General features: G+C 51.7%; 1 protein-coding gene across 1 annotated transcript in view; it reads right to left on the bottom strand.

Annotated features, from left to right (window-relative positions):
* galnt1 (UDP-N-acetyl-alpha-D-galactosamine:polypeptide N-acetylgalactosaminyltransferase 1) overlaps positions 1-13972 on the bottom strand; it is a gene marked incomplete at its 3' end in the record, with an annotated part of 99368 nt that overhangs the window by 27332 nt on the left and 58064 nt on the right. Inside the window, exons 8-9 of the mRNA XM_080539990.1 lie at positions 12173-12290; positions 11101-11281 (exon numbers count right to left, since the gene is read on the bottom strand). Of these exons, the coding sequence (XP_080396116.1) occupies positions 11101-11281; positions 12173-12290 (299 nt within the window). The remainder of the gene's footprint in view (positions 1-11100; positions 11282-12172; positions 12291-13972) is intronic.

Below are 13972 nucleotides of genomic sequence, written 5' to 3'. Positions count from 1 at the left end.
GGCTAGGCTGCTCTAGCAGCGTGAGGTAGGAGGTGATAGTGTCCTTCGTAATTTGAGGGAGCTCAATCAGGCGTGCCACAGGTCGGGTGTAAGTGCGACCACCAACGTCCACGATGGCCGTCCGCACCCTTCCATCCGGACCCGGCAGGACCTTGGTCACTCTGCCTGTCTGCCAGGCGGCGCGTGGAAGGGACTGGTCGATCACCAGTACCACGGCACCTTCGGACAAGTTGTCTCTCTCCCTCGTCCACTTCTGCCTGACTTGCAGGGTCGGCAGGTAGTGCAGTATGAACTGCCTCCAAAACTGGTCCGCGAGCACCTGGCTGTGCCTCCACCATCTTCTTCCGGTGAGCTCTGCAGGGTCGTAGACTACCTGAGGCAGTGCAGAGTCTCGCCGCCCCATCAGCAAGAAGTTGGGCGTGATGGGATCCAGATCTGCTACATCACTGGAGGTATAGCCTAGGGGCCGGGAGTTCAAGATGCCCTCAATCTCTGCTAGTACAGTCTCGAGCACCTCATCGGTAGGCACCTTCTGTCCGAGAATGGTACGTAGGACGTTCTTTACTGAGCGAATCTCCCGCTCCCAGGCTCCCCCGAAGTGTGGAGCATTTGGGGGGTTGAACTCAAACTTCACTTGCTGGGAGGCGAGTCTGTCACGGGCCTCCTCAGTCATCGCAGCGTAGCTCGCCCTCAGCTCGGCCTCACCACCGACGAAGTTGGTGCCTCTGTCCGACCGGAGGGTCTTAGGGGTCCCTCGCCTGGAGGTGAACCTCTTGAAGGACATGAGGAAGCTGTCGCTTGTGAGCTGGTGCAGAACTTCAAGGTGCATTGCTCTCGTCGTCAGGCACGTGTAGATGATGCCCCACCGCTTTTCGGAGGCTCGCCGGTTTCGGACTAGGAGTGGCCCGAAACAGTCAACCCCAGTAGAGTGGAACGGAGCCTGTCTCAGTCGCAGCCGGTCCTCGGGCAGATCGGACATCATGGGCTGCGGCGGCGTGGCTCGCCACCTCTGGCAGTCCGAGCAGGACCTTTGATATCTCCGTACCGCCTCCCGTCCATGGAGTATCCAGAATCTCCGTCGTACCTCCGCGAAGACACGCTCTCCACCCGCGTGCTGCACTTTGTCATCATGGTGCTTGATGACCAATCTGGTGACCTGATGCTTAGTGGGAAGCACGATGGGATGCTTCGTGTCTAGGTCTAGATCTTGAGCGCGGCGCAGTCTGCCACCCACGCGAATGAGAACACCGTCGAGCTCTGGAGCTAAGCCGCGGAGTCTACTGTCCGAGGGGATCGGCTTCCCTTTCTCGAGACACTCCCGCTCTCGGGAGAAGGCATCCTGTTGGGCACTCTGCAGCACCAGGAGCTCCGCCGCGGTGTAATCTTCGGCGCTGAGCGTAGTATCTAGGGGTAGACCGGCCTTGGAGCAGAACATCCTCTTCTGCAGCTCTTCGAGCGTCTCACACTCCTCTCCTGGAGTAGTCTCAGGGTCTACGACCTGGGTGACTCCGCAGAACAACGTCTTACGCAGCTCTTTGTCCTCTCTGTCTTCGGCTAACGCCGGCGTGGCTGGCCACTCTGACTCCCGCTCCTGTAGGAAGTCTGGTCCCGTGTGATACAGGTGGGGCTCAGCCAGATCCTGGAGAGTTGCCCCTCTCGTGATGACGTCAGCAGGGTTCCTCTTGGTGTCTACATAACGCCAGCAGTTCACCTCAGTCAACTCCAGAATCTCTGCGACTCGGGTGCCCACGAACACCTTATACCGACATGAGCTGGACTTCAACCACTGGAGGACGGTAGTTGAGTCTGACCACATGGTGACGCTCATCAGAGGTAGCTGGAGCTCGTCGAGCAGGAACCTTCCCAGTTGCGCGCCGTTCAGGGCAGCACACAGCTCCAGTCTTGGGATGGACTGTTGCTTTTTCGGCGCCACTCGGGAACGTGCCAGGACAAACGAGACGTGGACTTCACCTCCAAGCTCCGCCGCTCTGACGTATGCCACGGACCCGTACGCCATCTCCGAGGCGTCGCAGAATACATGTAGCGTGATGACACTCCTCTCTAGGTCCGTGGAGGGAGGGAAGTAGCTCCGCTGCAGCTTGATGTGCTGGAGAGTGGGAAGTTCCTGCTCCCAGGCCTTCCACTTCTCTTCTAGGTGACGAGGCAGAGGATCGTCCCATCCTCGTTCTTGGGCCCACAGCTCCCGGACAAGCACCTTGGCCATCGTCGTGAAGGGAGCGATATATCCCAGTGGGTCGTACTGGCTCGCTAGAGTGCTGTATATCGTTCTCATCGTGACGCGTTGGGGCTTGGCAGGCTTATTGCGATAGCGTAGAGTGTCGGTCTGGAACTGCCAGATAAGTCCGAGCGTCATCTCCTGAGCATCATCTGGTGAGTGAGAGACCCAAGCCTCGCTGCTGGTCGAGGTGGCCTCCTTCGGGAGGTCTCTGATGACTTGCGGGTCGTTGCTGGCCCACTGGCAGATCTCAAATCCACCCTCCTGGAGATGAGCACGCAGGTCCTGGACTAGCTGACGGGCTTCCGTGGCTGTCTTCGAACTGTGGAGGCAGTTGTCCACGTAAAAGCTCTTATGGACGGCGTCAAACACTCCAGGAGGTGCCGTCTCCTGCGCGGCGTGAGTCTGTAGCGCATAGGTAGCGCAACAGGGGCTGCAGGTTGTCCCGAAGGGTAGCACCTCCCACTGGTAGATAGAGGGGTCGGGGTCGCTCGGGTCCTCTCTCCAGAGAAACCTCATGAGTGGCTTGTCTTCCTCCAACATCCTGACCTGGTGAAACATTCGCTTAATGTCACCACTGACTGCGATCGGCTGCTGACGGAAGCGCACCAGAACTCCCAAGAGGGCTGGGGTCAAGGTTGGACCAGGGAGAAGATAGTGGTTGAGGTTGAGCTTCCCCACCTGGTAGCTACAGTTGAAGACCACTCGGTTCTTCCCGTGGTGGTGAACATTGTGGTGCGGGAGGTACCAAGACTCGGCACTCTGGTTCGCCTCGGCTGGCTCAAGCTTCTTCACCAGACCGGACTCCGTCAGTTTCTTCATCTCAGTTCTGTAAGAAGCAGCAAGGACCTCGTCCTTCCTCATACGCTTCTCAGTGCTGGTCAGACACTGTAGGACGGTTCGAGGGGATACTCGAAACTCTGGCATGGGTTCTCTTCGGAGTAGTGGTGTGACGTATCTCTTCACGCTCTGGACTTCGATACGCACTGTCTTTGCTTTAAGGAGGTCTATGGCGTAGACGTCCTCCTTTGACCGTACGTAGAGCTTCTCATTCTTGTAGGGCGCAACGTCTAGCGTCCACAGCTTCTGGACGTTGTCTAGTAGCGCCGCATTCATGGAGTCCACACTGGTGTGAAGGCAGTTGATGGTCTGCACTTCTTCGGTGCGGACATGGAGGGATGACGTAGCTCTCCCGTCTCTATCTCTCCACTCGGTAGCGCCTTGGAGGGCCCACCCAAGCGCAGTCTTAACAGCCATCGGGCAGCCTCGTGGTCCTCTCAGCGGAGGACGGAGCGACACGATCAGTGCAGCGTTGTCCGAGCCGATGAGAAGGGTTGGCTCCGCTCCTTCTATCGGATGTAGGTCTACTCGCCGTAGGTGGGAATATCTTGCGCGTAATCTCTCCAGGGGGTAGTCGTAGCGGGAGAGTGCTAGCTGGTCTGCGGTGAAGACATTCTGAAGCCGATATCTATCCGACGGCCGCCCCGCCGGGGAGATAGAGAAGTTGATTCTCGCCCCGGTGACCTCTTTAAGGTCGCGACGTATCGTGCGCAGAGTCAGCTTCTCCTCAGTCCCGTGGAGCCCCAACTGGCGCACTGCCTCCTGGAGGAGGATGGTCCGTTCCGACCCGTCGTCTAGAACGGCGTACGTGTCGTACACAGCGTTGTTGTGGTGCAGTCGGACCTTCACCACCTTCAGTAGGACCTTGGAGCCGCTGCTCTGGGTTGGGTCTAGATAGTAGACAGGTGTTTCCTCTTCCGGTGCGCTACCGGACCTAGGGCTTCTGGTGCCCTCCGTGGACCTGGCGAGGGAGACCTCATTGAACCAGTGCTCGCTGGTGCAGTACGGGCATGGCGGTGGACCTCTCCGTCCCCTTTGAGGGGGTTGAGAGGAATCCCTTCCCTCAGGTCGGGCTTTCCTCTCTCTCCGAGGCTCCTCCTCCGTGTGCAGCACTCCTACTGGGCGTCCTCTGTTCGAGCTCGGCCTGTCCCAGCGGTCTCCCTTCTCCCTCTCCTTCTTCGGCTCAGCGTAACCCATGGCGTCTACGTTGGTGTCATGCACTTCCTCCAGTAGGAACTCCGCGAAGGCAGCCATGCTCAGACCCAACTTCCCGGGGTTACGAACGCGCTGCTGTCGCCGGAACCTCTCCTGCCGGAAGCGTGGGATCTTGCGGAGCAGCCGCTCTACGTTGGAGGTGCTGTTGATCTCGCTGGCGCCAGCTGGGCCTTGCGTCTTCAGCATTCCAACCAAGGTGTGCACGCGGAGCGCGAAGTCATCTAGCGCCCGTTCATCCTTGATGGGGGCCTGCTGTTCGAGGGCTTGCAGTTCAGCAAGGGCGTGGTTCCAGGGACGACCGTAGCGGGCATCCAAGTCGGCGAGCGCTCTGGTGTAAGGTGTCGGTGCGGAGGCATGGGCCAGAACCATGTTGTGGGCTCTGGGGTTCCTCACATGCTGAAGGAGAATCGCATATTTGTAGGACTCTGAGCAGGAGTCGTCCAAGAGCGTGTCTAGGCAGATGCGTAGTTCCACATACTGGCTCCTGTCCTCGTCCTTGAAGAAGGGGAACTTGGGTCCCTCCACCTGGGGAAACATCCTGTAGTGGATGATCGGGGCTGGAGTGACGGTCTGGGTGTCCGGCCTGCATGCATTTTGGTTCCCTGGAGGACCTAGGGGTGTGCTACGCTCTTGGTGAATGGCTCCCCTCCCGGGCAGCGACGCTGGCTCCCTCTGGGCCGCGTAGCGGTCGGGTCCCTGGTCCTCTTCCTTCCAGGTGGTCAGCTGGGCCTGTAGTTGGACAGTCATGGCGGGGGTCATGGAGCCATCGGCGGGGGGTTCAGGAGATGGCACTCGAGAGGGCCGTGCGGATGATGCTCTGGAGCTACGGGCCGACGGAGCTCTGCTGATGCACACGTCGCGCATGGTCTGCATCACTTCCGCCATCGTCTCCGCGTGCAGTTGCTCTCTCGCCATCTGCCTCTCCGCCGCGCGTTCCGCCCCCTCCATCTGGAGGCGCTCGCGCTCGAAATGGATGCGTTCCCACTCGAACGCCTCCTGGCGCTGTCTCTCCGCCGCACGTTCCCTCTCTAACGCCATCTCGGCCTGTTGGCGCATACATTCTGACAGCGCGGCACTACTCCCTCTGGAGTGCATGCTATCCGCCCCAGAGGCAGAACTGCCCACGGAAACCCTGGACCGGGAGGAAGCCACTGAACGGCAGGAGATAGGTCTCGAGCGCGCCGTACTGGGAGGCAGATCGTTAAGGCTGAGGCCCTCCCTCTTCCGCCCGCAGGCGCTGTCGGACCGGGCCTCTCCTTCCTGCTCTTCCGTTTCTACGGCAAAACCCTGCTGTTCTGCCATCTCATCCTCAGGCTGGTGCTCTTTGATGGCTGTCTCGGTGCTAGCCACCCGCGCGCCGGCGGACACCTCGGCCTCTCCGACCACTGTATCCCGTGGAGTGCGCTCCTCACTACCACTCAGTGAGCTTTCGAGCTCAAGCTCATACTCCTGTAACCTCGGAGGCAATCGCGGGACTCTCTGTGGTCGTGGCTCTGGCTCAGGGGGCGGAGAAGGGGGGGTAACTGTCTTGTCTGGTTGGCTGCGCTCAGCCATGCTATCACTACACAACCTATCCGGCTCGAAGGACCAATTGTAACCAGGGAGTAGCTAAAAGGACTGTAGAATTTAGGAAGGGCTGGTTATCTAACTAACTCTGAGCTAAATAGGCAGTGTAGGAGGATACAGGCAGGGGGCGCCAGCAACCCTTTAGACTAGCAGTACTATCGTTAGCATTAGCATTAGCATTAGCATTAACATTAGCTAACAGACGACTAAACACACAGCAACGGTATCCCATATGAACAAACACATTTATTTATACAAATTATACACATCCCAAATATACTCCCTCCCCGCCGGCCACACACACACTCACTCACTCACAGTATCTGGCCTGAACAGGCTTAGAGTCCCGGACTGCAAGGAGCGCGTTGAGGCCTGGTTGGAGCTCGCATGTGCTTCGAGGAAGGTAGCAGACAAAGGGGGGGGGTGACGTAGCAACTCGAAGGGAAAGGGGCTTCTTCGTAGTCCACGACGAGGTGTGAAGGGCTCAGGTCCGGGGGTCCACGGTAAGCTCCGGTGGAGTCAGCGGTCGGTCGCAATCCACTCGTGGAGGCGACGGCTCTGTCCAGCTTGGGTCTCGCTTGGTCCAACGTTAGCAGCCGGCTGCTGGCAAGGCTGGCTAACGGGGACACAGCTAAACGGGCTATCACAGTTGTGAACTCAATAATCACTCTTCAGGTCTTCAGCTTCAGCACGGTGTGCGTTTTACTGACTCCGCCATCTTAGATCGACTTCTCGTTACTTCTGCTTCTTCTCACTCTCGTTACTCTCATCACTCTGATTTTCGTCACACTGACGCACAGAGCACTTCCGTCCCTATATATATCAACCGGACACAGCATCCGGGTCACGGACACACCCCGGATATACCACGTCATTAAACATATACATAAACATTACAATAACAATACATACACCTCCATGAAAACGTACATGAATAATATGGAAAATAATAAAGGAAAATAACAGGGGCAAAATAGGGCTGATTCGGGGAAACTAAACTGGCTCTAAATTGTGGGCCTTCATAACAATAATGAATAAATACATTTGTTGCAGACCTACTAAACATGCAACATACTGTAATATGTTTCATGCACCATTTTAGTGTGTGTTTGTGTGTACCAGCTAGCCAAACAAGTGTAAGCTTGCTAGCTAGCTAGCTAACTTTGTTAGAGATATAATAGATTATAGAAAAAGTAAATGCTTTTGTAATGAACAGTAATGTTGTGTGGAATCAAAAATAATGATTAATTCATTGATATGTAGATTTACTGTAGAATAATAATGTGGATTGAAATTATTTCACTAGCCTACTTCTTACAGTACAAGTACAGTACACTGAGAGTCTATGGAAAACCTACACTAGAGAAGTGTCCACACCTCTGACCTAATTCTGTTACAGAATGACGAGGTGAGAGGTTCTGAGAGATGACACCTTGATGTGAGTCACCAGCACTTCAGGTATTTGTCAACGTCACCTGCGGTGTCCCCCAAGGCTCGGTGCTGGGCCCCACCCTGTTCACGTTATACATGCTCCCCCTTGGCTGTCATCCGCAGGCATGGAATGTCATTCCATTGCTATGCGGATGACACACTGCTCTACCTCAGAGTCAACCCCACCTCCTCTGCACCCCTGCCACTATCCACATTAACCACCTGCCTGGAGGAGATAGAGGCGTGGATGAAGCTCAACTTCCTACAACTCAACAGCTCCAAAACTGAAGCCATCCTAGTCGGCACACCACACCAGGTCCGGTCATCCACCATCACCAGCATCACCTTCTCTGGCCAGAACATTCCCCTCTTCTCATCTGTTACCAACCTGGGCGTCAAAATGGACCCTCATCTCACCTACGAGACCCACATCAAACACATATCCAAGACAGCTTTCTTTCACCTAAGGAACATCGCCAAACTTCGTCCCGCACTCACTCTGGCAGATGCAGAGAAGCTCATCCACGCCTTTGTCTCCTCCAGACTGGACTACTGTAACGCACTCCTCATCGGGATTCCTAGCAGCTGCCTCCAGAAACTTCAATACATCCAGAACAGCGCTGCTAGGATCCTGATGAGGGTGCGCAAATATGATCACATCACCCCCATCCTCAAATCACTTCACTGGCTCCCCGTCTCCCTCAGAATCGAATTCAAGGTCTCCCTCCTCACCCACCAGTGCATCCATGGAACTGCCCCCACCTACCTCAAGGAACTCCTCCATACCCCTCAGACCTCCTCACGCACCCTCCGTTCTACTGCCACCAACCTCCTCAAGACCCCCAGGACCAAGCTCCGCACCATGGGAGATCGGGCCTTCTGCTCGGCTGCTCCCAGGCTGTGGAATGCTCTCCCTGACCACCTAAGGGCACCACAGTCTGTGGATGCTTTTAAACAAGGCCTTAAAACCCACCTTTTTAATAGAGCCTTTTTTTTGCCTTTTAATTGAAAATGTTTATTGTTTTATCTTCCTGTTTTTAATTGTAGCACTCTGAGATTTCCTATGTAAAGTGCTTTTATAAATAAAATGTATTATTATTATTATTATTATTATTATTATTGTCATTGTATAAGCAATTCTATTTTATGAACGTAGTATTTCATAAAAGTGGTGTGTTGGTAACAGTGGGCAATCATTTTAAATGTACTGTCTTCTTTTTTTATTACAGCTTTGATGCCCAGATGGGATGGGAAGGAACTACACCAAGTCCCACTATATGCTTTATGGACTATAATGATAAATGCATACACACGGACACAACATTATACTTTTTTACCATTCCATTATTGTATTGCTCAATTGTATCTTGCCTAATTTTTGTGCTTCTCTTGTACTTGTAAAGGGATGTAATACACTTTTGGCACACATGGCAATACAAAATCATGAATCTTGAATTATTATTATTATTATTATTATTATTATTATTATTATTATTATTTAGCTATTTAAACATGTCAGCCCTGCGAGTTTGTTTCCTGAGGGTTAGCTGACAACCCCACTGACAGATGACAGGTAGATCATGACAGGTAGTGTAATGGGGGAGTGGTTGTCTTGAGGGTGTGGTTGTCTTGAGGGAGTGATTAGGGTGGAGTTAACCAGCTATTGTTCCCACCCATTACCTCTGTGAAAAAACTCTGTGAAGACTTTGAGCCTGGTTTTCTCAAAATTGTCATTTGGAGGGTAACAACATTCCATCCATGACTTCTTCAACTTGTTTCAGATTTCAATGACACATCATGTTAAAGTTTACAATCTACCCTTTCATAATCTGGAAAAAACTGAAAAATGATGTTGCCCTACTTGCAGACTTTTTAACCAGACCCTGTCACATTCTGATGTTCATATGAATGAATGAATAAATAAATACATATATAGATATAAATAGATAAATACAATACAATACAATTCATCATCAAAATCTATCTTGTGTTCCCCTTTCCCATGTCACAATGTCACAATGTCACAATGTCAACACCGGGTTCAGCGTACGGTCAGTGTGTCTGCAATCAGCCTGCATTGTTTTTTCATTTACAGCACAAAGACATTTAGACATTTCGAGAGCAATGAACAAGCAAACAAGCAGCATCATGGAACATGATGAACTGACAAGAGATCATCCATCACAAGCTAGCAAGGATGCTGAATATTTTGTTCGGATAGCCGCCAAGAACAGGTCATGAAGTGCGCCAAAGTTTCAGAGAAAGCATTGGAGGCTAGTTACCTCCTAGCCAAAATTGTTGCTAAGGCGAAGAAGCCACACACTTCTTTGCCGAGTCCGTAATATTGCCAGCATGCACAGCAATAGTTAATAAAATGCTAGGCCCACAAGCTGCAAAAGAAATAGCAAAGGTCCCTGTCTGACTGTACAATTGGAAGGCGAATCAATGACGAGAATGTCTGCGGATATTGAAGATGGAGTTTTGGAAAGGGTCCGATCGGGTCTGGCTCGCCGGCAGCGTGTGGAGGTGCCCACGGTTGTTCTATATGGATGATCGGTGACATTATTCTTTCGTCCGACTTCGGAAGCTAAGTGGGCTGGGTTAGTACCTGGATGGGCTGGGTAAGTACCTGGATGGGAGACCACCGGGGAATCACCGGTGCCGTAGGTTTTTAACCAGGAGAGACGCGCAACGGCCGGGGGAGAGGCGCGCCTGTTTCGGGTCAATGCACGTCAATGCAAACTTAGCCTCACTTGCCAGGGTGCTATCGTCGAAAACGACACACCTCAGTGACCGTGAAAATAGGTGAGATAACCAGCCTTGAATAGACTCGATACGGTTCTCCTATCGAGACTGACACACCGAGAAGCAAAGTTCGGGAAATAACGCACGGTTTCGTTTTCATGCAATACACCCAGACTTGGTCATGCGCGCAGCGGGAGAGAGAGCCGCATTTTCTGGCTTAATAACTCTGCATCCCCGGTGTTTACGTTGAATGGACTGGATAGGTGTTTCCAGTCGAACGTGGGAATATGAAAACTATGAATATTTCCATTAATCCGTTCCATAAATTGTTTTCCGGTCACTGTGTCATGTGTTTATACAGCATGGATGTTACGTGCCTAATGCCTTTGATGTGCACACTTGCCGGTTTCACTCCCTCCTCTCTCTCAATAGCCGCTGTGTGTGTGTGTGTGTGTGTGTGTGTGTGTGTGTGTGTGTGTGTGTGTGTGTGTGTGTTTGTGTGTGTGTGTGTGTTTGTGTGCGCGCGCTATATGGGGCCGTCTGAGTGATGCAGTGTCGTTGTTGAATAGCTATATTTTAGACTGGGGTGCCTTGAGATTTTATGGACTTTTGAAGGGTGCTAGTTAGCTAGTTAACAGAGTTCCCTTCTTCTCATCTCTCCTCTGTCTGACCTGCGTAGCGTTGAGCGTCTGTCTGCGTGTGTGTGTGTGTGTCGTAATATGTGTGCGTGTGTGTGTGTGTGTTCATGGTGAGACGCCAAGGTTAATAGAGGCTTTGTAGCGTGAAATTACTCTCCCGCCCTCCCGCTCTGCTCTCCCTCAGGTCACCACGGCAACATCACACTGTCACTCTGCTAATGGATGGTTTATACCTCCTGCTCCTGTTAACCTCCACATACACACACACACACACACACACACACACACACACACAACCCTACACACACACCCCTACACACACACACACACACACACACACACACACACACACACACACACCTACACACAGACACACACAGACCTGAGTCTCTAACACACACACACACTCACTCACACACACTCACTGACCAGGAGAGATGATGTAGAAGAAGTTCTTGAAGCCGTCCATCCAGACCTCCGCCAGGCGGCGGTTGTTCTTGTTGATGATCTGGCCCGTCCCCCCGGGGAAGGTATAGGGCGTGGCCTTGCGGAACACATGACCCACATGGGAACACGTCACGATCTCCAACGTCCCCCCGCACTGCCAGATCTACACACACACACACACACACACACACACACACACACACACACACACACACGGTTACACACTGCCAGATCTACACACCATGACACACACACACACACACACACACTGTTACACACTGCCAGATCTACACACCATGACACACACACACACACACACACACACACACACACTGTTACACACTGTTACACACTGCCAGATCTACACACCATGACACACACACACACACATACACTGTTACAAACGACCAGATCTACACACCAGGACACACACACACACACACACACACACAGTTACACACTGCCAGATCTACACACCATGACACACACACACATACACTGTTACACACGACCAGATCTACACACCAGGACACACACACACACACACAGTTACACACTGCCAGATCTACACACCATGACACACACACACACACACACTGCCAGATCTACACACCACACACACACTGTTACACACTGCCAGATCTACACACCACACATACACTGTTACACACTGCTACACACTGTTACGCACTGTTACACACTGTTAATACACCAGATCTACACAACACACACACACACACACACACACACACACACACACACACTGCAAGATCTACCACACAGTGTGCGTGTGTGTGTGTGTGTATCCTCTTGTCAATCCAAATTAATTAATTCCATTAAACTGTGTATGTATGTATGTATGTATGTATGTATGTATGTATGTATGTATGTATGTATGTATGTGTGTGTGTGTGTATGTGTGTGTGTGTGTGTGTAACAATGTGTGTGTGTGTGTGTGTGTGTGTGTGTGTGTGTGCGTGCGTGTGTGTGTGTGTGTGTGTGTGTGTGTGTGTGTGGTGTGAGTGTGTGTGTGTGTGTGTGTGTATAGACGTACTCTGAAGGAGATTTCCAGGTTCTCTCCGCCCCAGATGTCCATGCCGGCGTCGTACGTGCCGATCTCCTGGAAGTAGTCTCTGTCTATGGAGAACAGCCCTCCTGCCATGGTGGGGGTCCTGGAGAGAGAGACCAGGGTTAGAACTAACAACCCTCCTGGAGAGAGACCAGGGTTAGAACCAATCACCCTCCTGGAGAGAGACCAGGGTTAGAACCAACAACCCTCCGGGAGAGAGACCAGGGTTAGAACCAACAACCCTCCTAGAGAGAGACCAGGGTTAGAACCAATCACCCTCCTGGAGAGAGACCAGGGTTAGAACCAACAACCCTCCTGGAGAGAGACCAGGGTTAGAACTTACAACCCTCCTGGAGAGAGACCAGGGTTAGAACTAACAACCCTCCTGGAGAGAGACCAGGGTTAGAACCAATCACCCTCCTGGAGAGAGACCAGGGTTAGAACCAATCACCCTCCTGGAGAGAGACCAGGGTTAGAACTAACAACCCTCCTGGAGAGAGACCAGGGTTAGAACTAACAACCTGCCTGGAGAGAGAGACCAGGGTTAGAACTAACAACCTGCCTGGAGAGAGAGACCAGGGTTAGAACTAGTGTTGTTCCGATACCATTTTTTGATCCCGATACCGATACCGATACCTGACCGTGCAGTACTTGCCGATACCGAGTACCGATCCGATACCACGGCGTTTGAAAAAACAAAACAAAAAAACATGTTTTTTGAGCCGCATACTCACCTCGATGTAAAATTATTGCTAACACTTAGTCTGGCACTGCTCAAAACCTTTGTAAAACAGGAAAAAATACCAACAGAGAGTGAATACTATAGAACTTTTTTTTATTGTCTACCTGGTATGGTGACAAGAAAATCAACCCCTTATAAAACCTGAAATGTGGCTCTCACAGATGCCAATCAGTGCAATATCCATTTAAGATATAAAACAGTCGTAGTAGTAGTGCAACAGCAAGTGAACATTTACAAACAAAATAACTTTAGTACTTAAAAAAAAAAAAAAAAAAAAAAACGGATTTTTTTTTTTGTTAGTACTCGCCGATACCGATACCAGCATTTTTGTGCGTATCGGTGGCCATGCCGATACTAGTATCGGTATCGGAACAACACTAGTTAGAACTAACCATCTGCCTGCCATGTTGGGGGTCCTGGAGAAAGAGACCAGGGTTAACACTAGACCAGCCGTACCTATTTTACCTACTATAAGAGCCGCCTCGGGGGTCAAATGACCATAGTCTTTACAATGGGAAGCTGCTATTTACACACAACGACCACTAGTTGGCCGCCTTGTAAATTAGCCTGCCTTCTACACAGAAAATCTGCAAAACAGTAACTAAACAACAAAATACAAACTTATCCTGATGTGATTTCTAGTTTTAGTGCCTTCAAATTGTTCATTCTATTTATGGCAAATAAATGGCAAATCAATTATCACCCTTTTTAAAAGTGTAGCCTAGTGACGCTGCTGGTGAGACCAGAAACCAGTCACAGAATCAAAGGGGTGTCAACAATATCTGCTTTTCGTTTTTTTCATAACAGGCAGAAGTTCAACACCATCCTTCCAGACAGGCTAGTGACCAAACTACTAGACCTGGGACTATCACACTCTATATGTGCATGGATCAAGGACTTCCTGACCGACCGCCTGAGGTCCAGCCCCTGCTCATCGACGGAGAGAGCGTGGAGAGAGTCTCAGCCCTCCGATTCCTGGGGGTGCACATACAGGATGACCTGTCCTGGAAGAACAACACAGCAGCCACCATCAAGAAGGCACA

This window comes from Nansenia antarctica (genome assembly GCF_963989245.1).
Source record: "Nansenia antarctica genome assembly, chromosome: 10".
In the NCBI taxonomy this organism is placed as follows: domain Eukaryota; kingdom Metazoa; phylum Chordata; class Actinopteri; order Argentiniformes; family Microstomatidae; genus Nansenia; species Nansenia antarctica.
This window is presented reverse-complemented; position numbering and strand designations above follow the sequence as displayed.